Here is a 15,564-nt window from a genome sequence, read left to right as displayed (position 1 = left end):
TTTGTCCAAACGATACATTCCCTGCATCGGTCACGTGATTCTTTCTTAAAGCTATATACGCCCCAATACGGGGCTATCGGCACAGTGCTGACGCACTAGCGTCGCTCGTGCCATCACTATCTATCAGCAAAACCTGCTTAGCTAGCAGCTATCACAGAAACAAGTCGCCGAAGAGCTTGTTTATGCTTTAACTTAGGTTAGCTAGCAGATATTAAAGGAGCAAGTCGTCGAAGAGCTTGTTTCTACTTTAGTTTAGCTTAGCTAGCAGCTATCAAATGGACAAGTCGAAGAGTCTGTTTATGCTTTAGCTAAGTTTAGCTAGCAGCTAGCGAAGAAACAAGTCGAAGGACCTGTTGGAAGTTTCCAGGTTAAGTTATCTCAACCTAGTTAGCAGCTGTCGAAGTGCCTGTTTATGCTTTAACTTAGCTTAGCTAGCAGCTATCAAAGGGGCAAATCGTCGAAGAGTTTGTTTATGCTTTAGCTAACTTCAGCTAGCAAGGAAACAAATCGAATGGCCTGTTGGAAGTTTCCAGGTTAATTTATCGTAACCTAGTCAGTAGCTGTCGAAGTGTTTGTTTATGCTTTTGCTAGCTAGCAGCTAACAAAGGAACACGTCATTGAATAGATTGTTTATGCTTTAGCTTAGTCTAGTTAGCAGCCATCAAAGCCGCCGCCATCATCAGAATTCACGTTTGGAAATGTCCGCAAGAACAAAACCGGCCAAGGTCCAGGAGGAACTTTTTGACGTCAAACAGGAGCCTTCACCTCAGCAGCACTCGACACTTTGCAAAGCAAAGCACGCGAAAGTTGTTCTTCATAGACTGGGAGGTGGGTTCACTTTTTATTTCCATATAGTATTCCCTTCAAGGTATTCTATTGACATGACACTATTTTAGCGCCCGTTTCCTGAATTCGCACTAGCACCATTCGAAGAAAGGCGTAATAAATTTTATTTTATTTAAATGTAACTACTCTAAGAGGAAAACAATGAGTCGCAACGCGTGTCACTACTTAACAACGGCCAAAAACGGTATCTTTCCTTTTATTGTAACCTGATCACAAACAATATCCTTTTTTCCTTGATGACCCAAAGCACAATTAATAGAATAAAAGATGCTTTTTTTAAATGCCTCTCTTTTGGTGAAAGCATTGTATCTAAATCAAAATCTAAATCTTACAAGAGCTTGCTCCAAAAAAAAGATTTGGGCAAAGTTTAATAGCCTACCATCACCGGTGAAGAAACTTTTCTGACCAATAGTCTCTTACTTTGAAAAATACACATATGAACAGTTTTAAATTCATGCTGCTGTTAAGGAGAATACTACAGTAGTTAATAATGAGCGTAAGATTAAACTATTACGAGATAAAAATCAAAATACAACATGAACATTAAACAAAGTAGTAGTGATTTCCACGTAATATTGGGAGTAAAAGTCATACAATGATGACATTAAAAACGTTACATTCCTTTTTTTACGTCACTTTAACTGCAAGTTGTACAGGGTCCGCAGACATTGACTTTGGTGATATTCGATTGGTCTGATAAAATAGATTGTGGAATAATTTTGGGGATTTATTTGATTCCTGTTGATAACATTTTGATGATAACCTATATCATTTTAATCATTTTTTTATCACTTAGGGGCGTAGATTTACATTGGAATTTTTTTAGCACAGCTCAAAAAAGGTTGGGAAACACTGACGTAATGAATTGTATGGCGTCCCCCTTCGTTTGGTTTAATTCCTGTGAACAAGAAATTCAGTCATTTCAATTGGAAAATGGTTCACATGTGTACAAAATTCCTTCCGTGTAACTAATGCCAACGTAAGTGACTTTAAATTTCCAGTCTAGCTCAAAAGACTTAAAATTAGAGATAGTTTCTGAAATATATAATTTGCTTTCTGTCTTAGCAGGTTTCAGAAAATATCTTGATCCTGATAGGTTACAGTCTGTTGGCTTTAAAGAGGAAGTTGAGCTCCTCCAAATCAAAGACGAGGAGGAGCAGCAATTTCCTCAACAACACATGAGAGAAGAGCAACTTTCAATTATAAAGGAGGAAGATGATGTGACCTGGTCACTTGGTGAGTTCCCGAAGAGGGAAGATGATCTGGGCGTGGCCAGCAGAGGGACAGTGCCTGCAAATGCCACAACATGGCCCCTAATTAAAGAGAAGGAGCCAGAGTTCCCTCAACAACATCAAAAGAGCAAAGAGCAGGAACTAATCAAAAAGGAGGAGCAAAATGTCATCGGGTTAACTGGTGAGCCTTTCAAGAGGGGAGATTATCTGGGCGGGGTCGGCAGAGGGGCGGAGCCTCCGCACGGCAGTGGCTCAACAGAAGGATGGCAAGCAGAGAATTTAATTGGTCCTATATCAGATAGTGATGACTTGCTTTATGATGACAATGAAGGTGTTAAGAAAAATCCCAGTCGCGACAAACTCTGCAAATGCTCTCAGTGTGGGAAAACATTTCGCAATAAGTATCTTTTAAAATCACATATGATGAACCACAGTGGCGAAACACCATTTTCGTGCTTGGTTTGTGGGAAAAGCTATGCCCTGAAAGGGACCTTAAAAAACCACACAAGAACCCACACTAATGAAAATCAATTTTCCTGCTCAGTTTGTGGTAAAAGATTTACACAGAAAGGAACCCTAAAAAGACACACAATAACACACACTGGTGAAAAACCATTTTCCTGCTCAGTCTGTGGTAAAATATTTACACAGAAATGCACCTTAAAAAGACACATAACAATCCACAATGGGGAAAAGCAGTTTTCATGCTCAGTTTGTGGACAAAGATATACAGAGAGGGGAAGTTTAAAACTACACACAATAACGCATGCTGGTGAAAAAACATTTTCATGTTTAGTTTGTGGTAAAAGATTTTCAGAGAAGGGAAGTTTAAAACTACACACAAGAACCCACTCTGGTGAAAAACCATTTTTATGCTTAGTTTGTGGTAAAAGATATACACTGAAAGGAACCTTAAAAAGACACACAAGAACCCACACCGGTGAAAAACTATTTTCCTGCTCAGTTTGTGGTGAAAGATTTACACAGAAAGGAACCTTAAAAAGACACACAATAACACACACTGGTGAAAAACCATTTTCCTGCTCAGTCTGTGGTAAAATATTTACACAGAAAGGCACCTTAAAAAGACACATAAGAACCCACACTGGGGAAAAGCCATTTTCATGCTTAGTCTGTGGACAAAGATTTACAGAGAGGAGAAGTTTAAAACTACACACAATAACTCACACTGGTGAAAAAGCATTTTCATGTTTATTTTGTGTTAAAAGATTTTCAGAAGAGAGAAGTTTAAAACTACACACAAGAACCCACACTGGTGAAAAACCATTTTCATGCTTAGTTTGTGGTAAAAGGTTTTCAGAGAAGGGAATTTTAAATAGACACACAAGAACCCACACTAGTGAAAAACCATTTTCATGCTTAGTTTGTGGTAAAAGGTTTTCAGAGAAGGGCATTTTAAATAGACACGCAAGAACCCACACTGGGGAAAAAACATTTTCCTGCTCATTTTGTGGTAAAACATTTACACGGAAAGGAACCTTTAAAAAACACCTAAGAACCCACACAGGTGAAAAAACATTTTTTGGTGCTCAATTTGTGGCAAAACATTGACACACAAGCCAAGCTTAAACATCCACAGATGAATCGTTTGCCAGTTTCAGTTTGCCTTTTGTGTTTTTTCCCTATTTTTTTTTAGCTTACATGATTTTTGTATCATTCTATTGTCTTCTTATTGTTCACTGGTGAGAATTAAGGAATTTGCATATGGAGGAAGCAATTCTAGCTATTTATTTGAGAATGAAAAAAATATAGCATCTTCAACATTATACATTAATGGGAGGACCGTTTTGATTAGTGTATTGAAGTAACTCTTTTTTAATTTGCCTATTGACCCTACAATCCTTTGAGTTCAATGCATGTTCATTTAAAAAAAAAAAAAAAAAAACAATAACAAGGTGTTCTAATCTGTACAGTTTGTTGTCCAAAATAGAGGGGTCAAATAAATTAGTACATGTTGGTTATTTTAGGAAAATATTTCAGCGGCACAGGGCACATTTTCACATGCTTCATTTATTTTAAGACAGGAATAATTTTGTTATGATTTTCTCTTTCGTTTATCTCCTCACATCTTTCATACAAAATTGGGAAATTTTGACCAATTTTAGGGGTTTAGTTGGTCACGGTGCCCCCGCAGTCTTAAAAAGTGTAAAAATAGACATTTTCAATTTTAGGCCTAAAAAGTCTAAAATACCGAGATATTTTCCACTGCAACTCTAAATTCTCATTTGTGTCATTAAAGACCTAGTGCAAAAGTGCAAAATATCGATGTAAAATACATGTTTTTCTTGAATCTATTTATCACACCCTTCTGTTTTTTGGTGGCTTATTGTCCGTGTAGGTCAGACATGACTGTAATAAAACTACAGGCGTGAAGCAGGAGTGTGTATGTCGTCACAGGATATTGGCGCGAAGTGCAAATAGTTGTTGAGTAATGCAAGACGAATGGCAGTTGACAAAATATAAGCAATGGGTAAATGCAGATTTAATGAAGGCTGGCTCGGACGACAGGATTTTGCGGACTGGCTCAACGTCTTCCTGACAATGACACTGATGCGTACTGCACGTTGTACAAAAGACCATTGAAGCTCCGGACCCTGGGAGTAAAGGCACTTGAATCCCACGTTAAATCCAATAAACACCAGCCCTCTGAAATCAGCATGTGAGTTTTGTAGAATTCCCCATTTCTATTCACTGGCAGACAAATCCACAAATTATACTTCTAATGACATACGTGACCTAATGGGCTCGACACAAACGATTAAAGCAGAAATTTTGCGGGCACTGAACATTGTGGCGAAAGACCAGTCATACAGAGCAAACGAAAACATCGGGGAAGTGTTGAAACTGATGTTTCCAGACTCGACCATCGTGACAACATTCCAGTGTGGAAGAGACAAGACCGCCTATATTGTCCGATTTGGAGTGGCCGCGTTCGTCAAGAATGATCTAGTCCTAAATGTGTGTGTGCTATTTGTGATTTGTGTTTGACGAAAATTTAAGCTGTGCAACAAAAAAAACAACTGGACCTTCACACACGGTATTTGAAGGACGGCCGGTTTGTTTTATTTGCACGGTAAAGTAAAAAGGAATGTATTAAGAAATATTAAAATGTAATTGAAAAAAGATAGAAGGGCTGTAAAACACGAAAAACACGAGTGGACAGAGCTACTGCCACTGGCTGTCGTGTGAACGGCGACGTGAGGAAAGGTGGGGGGTGTTGTTTGTGCGCTCTATATGATTGCTGCTGCACGGAGAAGACGGGAGTAGTGCGCAATTGTGCACACGCGCAACATTATCCAGATACCTTGGATCTCAGTTCATGGGTCATGCCTTGGCTAATGACTTGATGAAGGAGGTCAATGTAGGTTGTGTTTTTATATTAGCTGGAAAAGATGGCATTAAATCTTCAACATTCAGCATTTATAGTATTTATTGTGTCATTCTTCTGAGTTATGAATGTTAATTTCTCTTAATTCACTTGGATATTCACCCTGATATTTGATCCATGATTGGAGTTTATAAAGAAATTATAAGGATATATGTTAAAACAGAATAACTATCAAACTTTTTTTCAATGTAACTAATATTTGTGACTTAAATATTTAATAAATTCAGTTATTTACAATGAAGGAGTAGTTACTTTTTTTTTAATTACATTTCTAAGTTACATCTGGCCCTTTGAGGACAGCCATTATGCTGATGCTTTGTGAAAATGAGTTTGACAGCCCTGGTTTAGACGAATACTGAAATGAAAAAAAAAGTACAATTGTTCTCCCGACCGCTAGAGAGTGATACCAAAACAAGGGAATGATTCCTGCGAGTTTTAACCTTTTCGATGAAGAACTACATCTCCCAGAAAGACATTCCGCGAAACAGCAATGGTCCCTTTTCGATTTGTTTTGCGCACGCAAAAGTCAGTCGCAAGGTTCAAGTGATTCAAAAAATGTGTTCAAAATGTGTTCAAACCATATGTAACACCATTTAAATAATTATTATTTCCTATGTCTGAATCTTAAGCATTTATAAAGCGAATGCCATCGGAGGAAGTGACGGATGTTCTACGCTTGCGCAAATTCCCCCATTTAACTACCCACGCGTCGCCGACCCATGTAGAATGAGCTACTTTACGGCCTTACATTTCAATCAACTTCAAGTCGTTTAAGACATCATTGAAGCTTTGCTGGATACTTTGGCTTAGCCTGCAAGCATCTATCGAAGAAACAAGTCTCCAAGTTGCCGGAGAACTTTGAAGCATTACTCCCTTCTTTAGCTTAGCCTAGCTAGTAGCTATCAGGCGCTGCCATCAGAATTCACATGTGGGAATGCCCGCAAGAACAAGACCAGCAAAGTTCCAGGAGGAATATTTGACAGTTTGCAAAATGATGCACGAGAAAGTTCCTCACAGACTACAAGGTGGGTTCACATTTTATATCGATGTATTCTCTTAGTTGTAGAAGTGCTAATTTTGTGCGCTGCAATTGCAAATATTCTAATTCTCAATTCGACAGAAGGTGCAAGCTTGATTTCAAGACAATAAAACAATGCAAACAAACGATTAAATCATATAAAGGTAATACTCTAAAACATGTTTGCCCCCACTTATTTCAATCCAAACGAATTCAAAATTATTAATTTGGAAAAATAAATTAAATTGAATATTGACCTTTTATGATTTATTTTCAATGTCAAAAATGCATAGGTGTCATTTTTTCTTTTTAATTGGAAAAGATTAACATTAAAATTTGATGCATCACCCTTTTATAGAAGGATTCTAAATCAATTAAAATCTCAAAAATGCAAGAGACTGTGTGCAAAGAGGAGGCTCAACAAAGAGTTGGGAAACACTTAAGAGCCTGTGGAGATACTTCCCTGACCAATAGTCCTTTTTTTATTAAAATACACATTGAAAAAACAGTTTTAAACCCCTTTAATAGTTGATGAGAATACTGCTGCAGTGCTATGTTGGCAACATCATGAATTCATGGCATCCTCTTCTGTTTAGTTTTGTTGCTGTAGCGACCAGCATATTAGTCCTTTCTTTCCAGCCTAACCACTGCGATATAAGTATAAGACTTTAAATTACCTGTCTGGCTTAAGGGGCTTCTAGTTGGAAAATCCTGGACTTTTGCAAATGCAACACAGATCTGGCCCCACTCCTCATAAATGGAGTATGTGTAGACAGGGTCCAGTCCTTTAAATTCCTAGGGGTCCACGTCACGGATAAGCTCCCCTGGTCCACCATGGCAGTGGTGAAGAAGGCCCAGAAACGACTCAATTTCCTCAGCATACTCAGGAGGAAGAACTTGGACACTAAGCTTCTGGTAACATTCTATAGAGCCACTGTGAAGAGCATCCTGGCATACTGCATTAGTGTGGTACGCTGGAAGCTGGGTAGCAGACAAAAAGGTCACGCAGAGAGTGATTTTTAGAAGACATTGCCAGCCCTCGTTATCTCAGCAGAGCCAGGAACATTGTTGGGGACCCATAACACCCTTGTCACAACCTGTTCCAGCTGCTGCCCTCTGGTAGACGCTATAGGTCTCACAAAATGCAGACAAGTAGGCTTAAGGACAGTTTTTCCCCCCCACATCCATCAGAAAATCTAAATTTGAAGTAACACGACACACAATCCCTTCTGTGTAATAACTTGGGAGGGAATTAACATGAAAAGACGTTGGGCGGTGATCTGCCTCCTACTGGATGACTGTAGGTAAGTGAGAGACTCGGTGAGAGGTAAGTGATCCGCTTGGGGGGTGATGCGATGTATCCATCCCGGCAGTATGCCAACCAGTCTGAAATCATCACTTATTAGGGCCTTTTGCCGGGCAAGTGCACCTTATGGAGAAGCACTACACATTTCGTCATACGCACCTGGGTATGATGATAATTATGCTTTTGTCGAGTCAATGATGATGACAAAGCCTATGTCTTAATATTATCATTGTTATATTATGATTATTAATACAGTATTACCATATTTTGCTGTTTAATCCCCCTCCCCATCATTGAATATACCCTGGTATATTAAACGGCAGGGTTATATCAAATGGCGCACAAATGGGAAGGTACGATCCACTACACACTCTTTATGCCGTGACTGGGTGCATCAACGTTTTGTGGGAGGAATGGTTCGAGAATGGAAAGACGGAATTCACACTGAAAGGAAACAGCAGGCAACCAGGCTGCGATCAGGTAGTACAGTTTGTGTCCCGCAGCACGTAAATGCTGGATGCAACCAAATTCCGCAAAGTGTTTTAATGTTTTTGCATCAAAGAGAAAGGGAAAGCTCACTCCAACGTTGAACTGAACTCGGGCTTGAAATCTTTGCTGGTGCAGAAAAAAAACAAACAAAGCGCCCTTGCCAAATTTAGGACTGGGGGAGGCAGCTGAAAGTGAGGATGAAGATGAAATCCATATTGAAGGGAAATCTGTTGCTGACAGCAATTTGCAGTTTTTGTTCGATTAGTAACTACTAGTTACTGCTAAATTTTGACTTGGAATTTTAATGAACTTAAGTATCAGTAATTATGCCCCCATGAACACCATACAAATCTTGCCAATAAAGCTGAGTGGCCGTTTAATATACCAGGGTATATTAAATAACATACAAACGGGAGGCTCAAAAAAGAAAAAATCATTTAATATATCCGGGTATAGTAAATGGCAAGTATAGTTAACAGCAAAATATGTACTACATTGTGACGAAATGAATGTATGGCACCCTCTTCCGTTTGGTTTCATTTCTGTGAACAAGAAATTCAGTCATTTTATAATTGGAAATTGGTTAATCATTTATCTTCATCTCTTTGCAGGTTTCAGAAATAATCTAGGTGCTGATGGGCAGGAGTCTGTTGACCTTGAAGGGGAAGTTGAGCTCCCCCAAAACAAAGAGGAGGAGCCAGAGTTCCCTCAACATCAAATGGGAGACGAGCAACTTCCCATCAAAAAGGAGGAAGATCAGTTCACCAGGTCACTTGGTGAGTTTGTGAAGAGGGAATATGTTTTGGGCGTGGCCAGTGGGGGGGCGGAGCCTGCAAACACCACAACATGGCCCATTATTAAAGAAGAGGAAGAGGAGCCAGAGTTCCCTCAACAACAAATGGGAGAAGAGCAACTTCCAATCAAGAAGGAGGAAAATTATTTCACCTGGTCACCAGGTGAGTCAGTGAAAAGGGATAATCTGGGCGTGGCCAGTGAAGAGGCGGAGCCTGCAAACACCACAACATGGCCCATTATTAAAGAAGAAGAGCCAGAGTTCCCTCAACAGTGCAAAAGAGAAGAGCAACCTCAAATCAAGAAGGAGGAAAATTATTTCACCTGGTCACCAGGTGAGTCAGTGAAAAGGGATAATCTGGGCGTGGCCAGTGAAGAGGCGGAGCCTGCAAACATCACAATAGAGCTCTTATTTAAAGAGGAGGAGCCAGAGTTCCCTCAACAGTACAAAAGAGAAGAGCAACCTCAAATCAAAAAGGAGGAATGTGCCAAATGGTCAACTGGTAAGCCTTTCAAGAGTGAAGATGATCTGGGCGTGGCCAACAGTGGGGTGGAGCTTCAGAGCGGCAGCTCAACAGAAGGATGGCGAGCAAAAAAATTAATTGCTCCTTTATCAGATGGCAATGACTTGCTTTTTGACAATGATAATGTTGATGTTAAAAAAAACATCAGTGGCGACAAACTCTGCAAATGCCTTCAGTGTGGGAAAACTTTTGGGAATAAGTCTTCTTTGAAAACACACATGAGGAGTCACACTGGGGAGAAACCCTTCTCCTGTACAGTTTGTGGTAAAACATTTACATACAAAGGAAGCTTAAATAGTCATCAAAGAAACCACATGGGTGACAAACCATTTTTATGCTCAGTTTTTGGTCAATCATTCACAAACAAGGAAAGCTTAAAAACTCGCATAAGAACCCATACTGGTGAAAAACAAATTTCATGCTCAGATTGTGGACAAACATTCACACAGAAGGGACACTTAAAACGTCACGCAAGAACTCACACTGGCGAAAAACCATTTTCGTGTTCAGTTTGTGGTCAAACATTCACACGAAAGGACAGTTTAATTAATCATGCAAGAACACACACAGGTGAAAAACCATTTTCGTGTTCAGTTTGTGGTCAAAGATTCACAGAAAAGGGAACCTTAAGAACCCACATAAGAACCCACACTGGTGAAAAGCGTTTTTCGTGTTCAGTTTGCGGTAAAGCCTTTTCCCAAAAGCACCAGTTAGAATGTCACACAAGAACCCACACAGGTGAAAAGCCATTTTTGTGTTCAGTTTGTGGTCAAGGATACACACTGAAGGAGAGCTTAATTAGGCATGCAAGAACACACACAGGTGAAAAACCATTTTCATGCTCCGTTTGTGGTCAGACATTTACATTGAAGGAAACATTAAAAATACACACAAGAACCCACACTGGTGAAAAACCATTTTCGTGTTCAGTTTGCAGTCAAGCGTTCACACACAAGGATAGCTTAAAATCCCACGCAAGGACCCACACAGGTGAAAAACCATTTTCGTGTTCAGTTTGTGGTCGAAGATTCACACACAAGGAAAGCTTAAAATACCACGTAATAACCCACACTGGCAAAAAAACATTTTCTTGCTCAATTTGTGGTCAAACCTTCACACAGAGGGGAAACTTAAAAAGCCACACAAGAACACACACAGGTGAAAAGCCATTTTCCTGCTCAGTTTGTGGTCGAGCCTATTCTCAACAGCAATATTTAAAAATCCACACAAACACCCACACTGGCCAAAAAACATTTTTGTGTTCGGTTTGTGGTCAAAGATTCACATGGAAGAAAAGCTTAATTAGTCATGCAAGTACACACACAGGTGAAAAGCCTTTTTCGTGTTCAGTTTGCGGTAAAGCCTTTTCTCAAAAGCGCTACCTAGAAAGCCACACAAGAACCCACACTGGCGAAAAACCATTTTCCTGCTCAGTCTGTGGTCGAGCATTTGCATACCAGGGAAAATTAAAAAGACACACCGGAACCCACACTGGTGAACAATGTTTTCCTGCTCAGTCTGTGGCCACAGATTTGCTACATCAGCCCAATTAAAAGCTACATAATTCAATATCCTTTTCCAGGCGCAGTTAATGTTCCAACATTTTCCCATTAGGGAACCTGAAAAGAAGACAACAACCCAGACAGGAGAAAAGTCCTTTTTTGCTCAATTTGTGGCAGGAATATCTTAAAAACATAATTACCCACATCGGTCAGAAATGCTTTTCCTGTTCAGCTTCTTGCTAGAGCTTAAATCGTAAGGATAGACTTAAAAAATGCAAATGTGGTGTGATAAGAAGTGGCCAGTCATGGCTTTACTTGCTTTCTCAATTTCTGTTTGAAAGATCATTGCTTTTGAAGTTTAATTGTATTTTGCATTTTGAAAATCTTGTTTACACTTTTTAATGAATAATATCGATCCACGATCCAAAAACAGCAATGCCTTAAAATACGGGCTTACTGCGGTGGTCAATTTACTCATCCAAGTCAATTCTTGCCTAAGAAATGAACAAAATACAAATTAATCCATTTCCATCCTAAAAAAATACACCAAAATTAGTTCTAATTCACTACCGACTGACAATTGGGAACCGTTTGAAATGCTAATATCTCAAATTTGTCTCGAATCTCTAGGCAGAAAATGTGTTCAGAATTTTCCTTGTATCTCTAATTTCGTGTATGTTGGAACACTTGTATGTCAAGGTATTACTCAGTGGTGTGTTGTCATGGCCTTCAAGGCCTTCTCTGCTGACCTAGGAAATATCTGAATCATACATTATATTTTGTCAATCAATACTTATTAAATAATTCCAAATTGTCTATTAGCTTCCTTTCATTGCTTTCCCCCTGGTTACACTGCTTCCAGATGTGTGTTTTCATATTGAAGCCTTTAACCAATCACATGTCAGCCATTATTTGTTGCCAGGGTCAGAAATCTGCAGCCTTCACAATCAGTTCTGCGGGCTCTGCTGCATTAAACAAGTGTCGATAAGACTGTTGCTTTAACCAATCAGAATTCGATTTGGTGATACCATGGCCATTTTGCAGGCATAGGGATACATCATCGCTTTCACCAACTATGATTGGCTAGTGAGTAGAGTAGGCGTACCAAAACCAAAGTGAGCCAGCCAGAGATCGCAAACTCCACCAACAATGGCCGACGGAGGAAAACAAATGGATTTTGTTGAAGATTTGCTCACAAAGCTATTTTCCAGAAAAAAATGGACATCATTAAGAAATGGCGGTCAACTCCTAGCAAAGTTAGCAAGCTTGTTGCTGGGAAAAGAGTGTGTCCGCCACTTTCAGTGCGCTAACTACGAGAGCTTCCAAGCTGTATTTGGAGCGAGCTGCACAAGCAAATATATTATTATGTTGATTTAAAGCCATTTTCAAGACAAACTGCCAGAAATACGACACGACAGGCCCGACTTTCACCATTAGCTTCGATGGCGATAGAAAAGAAGAAGGATGGATATTGTGTACAGTTAAAACGTTTTTTTTCATAAGTAAAATATGGCTATATTCCTAAATAATATTATAATTATATGAGGTTATTATTTTAATGTGTCGCAGCTATAAATGCAGTAGAGTTTTCATAGTGATAAAAATGAAAATCAGACATAGGCATTGTCGTCATCATTGACTTGACAAAAAAGCCTAGTAGTCATCATACCCTCAGCAGCGTATGACGAAATTGTATAGTGCTTCTCCACAAGTTCGTCTTCCCAGGCAAGACACGTTTATGACATTTATTTATGACATTCGTACTTGTTAGCTCTCCGCCTTGAGCGCCATCAATCCGGCGACTGCAAGTTGCCTCACCAATGCCAACAAGAATAAGATGGATCACTTACCTCTCTCAGTCTTTATACTTACCCTCCCTCAGTCAGCCTGTGGAAGGCAGATCCACACCAAACGAACTTCCTGTTACTTTATTGCGACTTAATTTCATAGAAGGGATTTGTGTTGTCGTCACGTCACGTGTTGCTGCAGGTTCAGAGTCCTGATGGCTGTTGGGAAAAAGCTGTCCTTGAGCCTGTTTGTCCGTGCTTTGTAGGACCTGTAGCGTCTGCCAGATGGAAGCAACAGGAACAGGCCATGTCCAGGATGGTATGGGTCCCCAACAATGGACCCAGCTCTTCTGATGTACCGGGGGTTGGCAATGTCTTCTAGTGATGGCAGAGAGCAGCCGACAATCTTCTGGGCAGTGTTTATCACCCTGTTGAGTTTATTCTGTATTACTATTATAAATATAGTTGTATTAATTCATTTCTTTGTTAAATCATTCTCTTTCTATTCTCTGTATTAATTCATTTCTTTGTTAAATCATTCTCTTTCTATTCTCTGTATTAATTCATTTCTTTGTTAAATCATTCTCTTTCTATTTTCAAAGTGTTGCGAGGTCACGAGTAATAGCCAAATCATCTTTAACCTGGACAGCCTGTTCCAGGATGGTTATACAAACAATCCACCCAATCTGGGTCCTTGAGATTTGGTGGACCCTTTGTGACGAGGCCAGGGCTATTCGGCCAATAACAAGAATGTTGGTATTGTTATGTAACCGTGCACTTCGGGTTTTTCTGTATGTAACCATTATATGATTATATTATATGATTCTTAGGTCAAGGAAGTTGTATAATTACTCTAATCTAAATGTTGTTAGGTCTAGTCTCCTGTTTTTGTTATACGTAAAATACTTTGATTGTTATTGTAGTCCCAGATGTTGTTTTTACTCATACGTGATGGAATGATCAACAACTCTGTAAATTGTTTTGATTCATGGCAATAAGAGTTGGACGCCAACGTCTATTCGGGGAGACGTTCGGAAGTAAGAAGAACTTGCTGAATCTCCCCTTCGGAGGAAACCTGTTGTTATCCATTTCTATTTAATTAAATGTCAATAATTGAATAAGATGTCTGCCTGCAGTTATTGATAATACGGACGAAGGTAATTATTAATGAACCTAACAACCCTCTGCATGGCTTTTTTGTCTGCTGCCGTGCTTCCGGCATACCACACTGTAATGCTGTAAGTCAGGATGCTCTCCACAGTGGCTCTGTAGAAGGTTGCCAGAAGCTTGGTGTCCAATTTGTCCCTTCACAGTACCCTGAGAAAGTGGAGTCGTTTCTGGGCCTTCTTCACTACCACTGTGGTGTTTGTAGACCAGGAGAGCCTATCCGTGACATGGACTCCCAGAAATCTGAAGGATTGGACCCTGTCTACACGTACTCCGTTAATGAGGGGTGAGGCCAGGTTCGTGCTGCGCTTGCGAAAGTCCAGGATAATTTCTTTAGTCTTTGTGGTATTTAGTGTAAGATTGTTTGCCGAGCACCAAGAAGACAGTTTGTCGACCTCGTCTCTGTAAGCCGACTCATCCCCGCCTGAGACGAGTCCGATCACAGTGGTGTCATCGGCGAATTTGATAATGGAGTTTGACTGGTGGGCTGGTGTGCAGTCGTATGTGTACAGGGAGTACAGGAGGGGACTCAGCACACAGCCTTGTGGTGAGCCAGTGTTCAGTAGAATAGAGGAAGAGAGGTGTGGACCCATTCTGACAGTTTGTGGTCGGCCAGTCAAGAAGTTCTTTATCCAGCAGCAGATTGAAGAGGATAGTCCGAGGTGGTAGAGTTTGTCCTTCAGAATGTCCGGCTTAATGGTGTTAAAGGCTGAGCTATAGTCAATGAAAAGCATCCTCACATAGTTCCCCTGGTGCTCCAGGTGGCTCAGTGCTGTGTGTAGAGCCATGGCGATAGCATCCTCAGTGGACCTGTTTTCTCTATAAGCAAGCTTGTAAGGGTCGACTGAGGGGGGGAATTGTATTTCTGATGTGTTGGGCCACCAACTTTTCAAAGCACTTCATGATCACAGGTGTGAGAGCAACAGGCCTGTAATCGTTTAAGCTGTCAATGGTTGGCTTTTTGGGGACAGGAATGATGGTGGCAGATTTCAGCCAGGCAGGAACGATGGATTGTTGCAAGGACCGATTGAAAATGTCCGTGAAGACTCCTGCCAGCTGTTCAGCGCAGGCTTTGAGCACCTTGCCAGGTATTCCATCTGGACCAGCAGCCTTCCTGGTGTTCACAGACTGCATTTCCACTCTCACTTCCTGTTCCCGAAACTCCAGTGTATTGTCGCAGGGTGGTGGTGGGAGTGTTGACACTGGGTCTGATTTTTTTCAGTTTCAGAGCGGGCAAAGAAATGGTTCAGTTCCTCCGCTAGTGAGGCATTCGCGTTTACAGACATAGAATTGTTCTTGTAGTTAGTGATATGTCGTATTCCCTGCAACATCTTCTTTGGGTTATTTTCTTTGAAGTGCTCTTTGATTTTCTTAGTATATGCTGCCTTGGCCTTCTTTATGCCTCTTTTCAGCTCTGCTCTGGCAGCTCTATACTTTCTCTTGTCTCCCGATCTGTAGGCGATGATACGGCATTTGATACGTGCTTGTGTCT

At 40.3% G+C, this 15,564-nt stretch overlaps 2 protein-coding genes across 3 annotated transcripts; both read left to right on the top strand.

Moving 5' to 3' along the window:
* Nucleotides 1-33: 33 nt before the first annotated feature.
* On the top strand, nucleotides 34-5,728 carry LOC144213445 (uncharacterized). Its single transcript, XM_077741912.1, has 2 exons — nucleotides 34-828; nucleotides 1,912-5,728. The coding sequence occupies exons 1-2, from the start codon at nucleotides 699-701 to the stop codon at nucleotides 3,648-3,650; spliced, it is 1,869 nt and encodes a 622-aa protein (XP_077598038.1). The 5' UTR covers nucleotides 34-698; the 3' UTR covers nucleotides 3,651-5,728.
* Nucleotides 5,729-6,137: 409 nt separating this feature from the next.
* Nucleotides 6,138-14,020, top strand: LOC144213427 (uncharacterized). Of its 2 annotated transcripts, XM_077741874.1 has the most exons (3): nucleotides 6,138-6,512; nucleotides 8,912-9,076; nucleotides 13,172-14,020. In XM_077741874.1, the coding sequence occupies exons 1-3, from the start codon at nucleotides 6,422-6,424 to the stop codon at nucleotides 13,285-13,287; spliced, it is 372 nt and encodes a 123-aa protein (XP_077598000.1). In that variant the 5' UTR covers nucleotides 6,138-6,421; the 3' UTR covers nucleotides 13,288-14,020. The 2 variants fall into 2 exon arrangements, with proteins under 2 accessions (XP_077598000.1, XP_077597999.1); XM_077741873.1 differs by lacking the exon at nucleotides 13,172-14,020 and having other exon boundaries at nucleotides 6,139-6,512; nucleotides 8,912-11,934.
* Nucleotides 14,021-15,564: the final 1,544 nt, after the last annotated feature.

Source organism: Stigmatopora nigra, chromosome 20, assembly GCF_051989575.1.
Source record: "Stigmatopora nigra isolate UIUO_SnigA chromosome 20, RoL_Snig_1.1, whole genome shotgun sequence".
Lineage (NCBI taxonomy): Eukaryota > Metazoa > Chordata > Actinopteri > Syngnathiformes > Syngnathidae > Stigmatopora > Stigmatopora nigra.
This window is presented reverse-complemented; position numbering and strand designations above follow the sequence as displayed.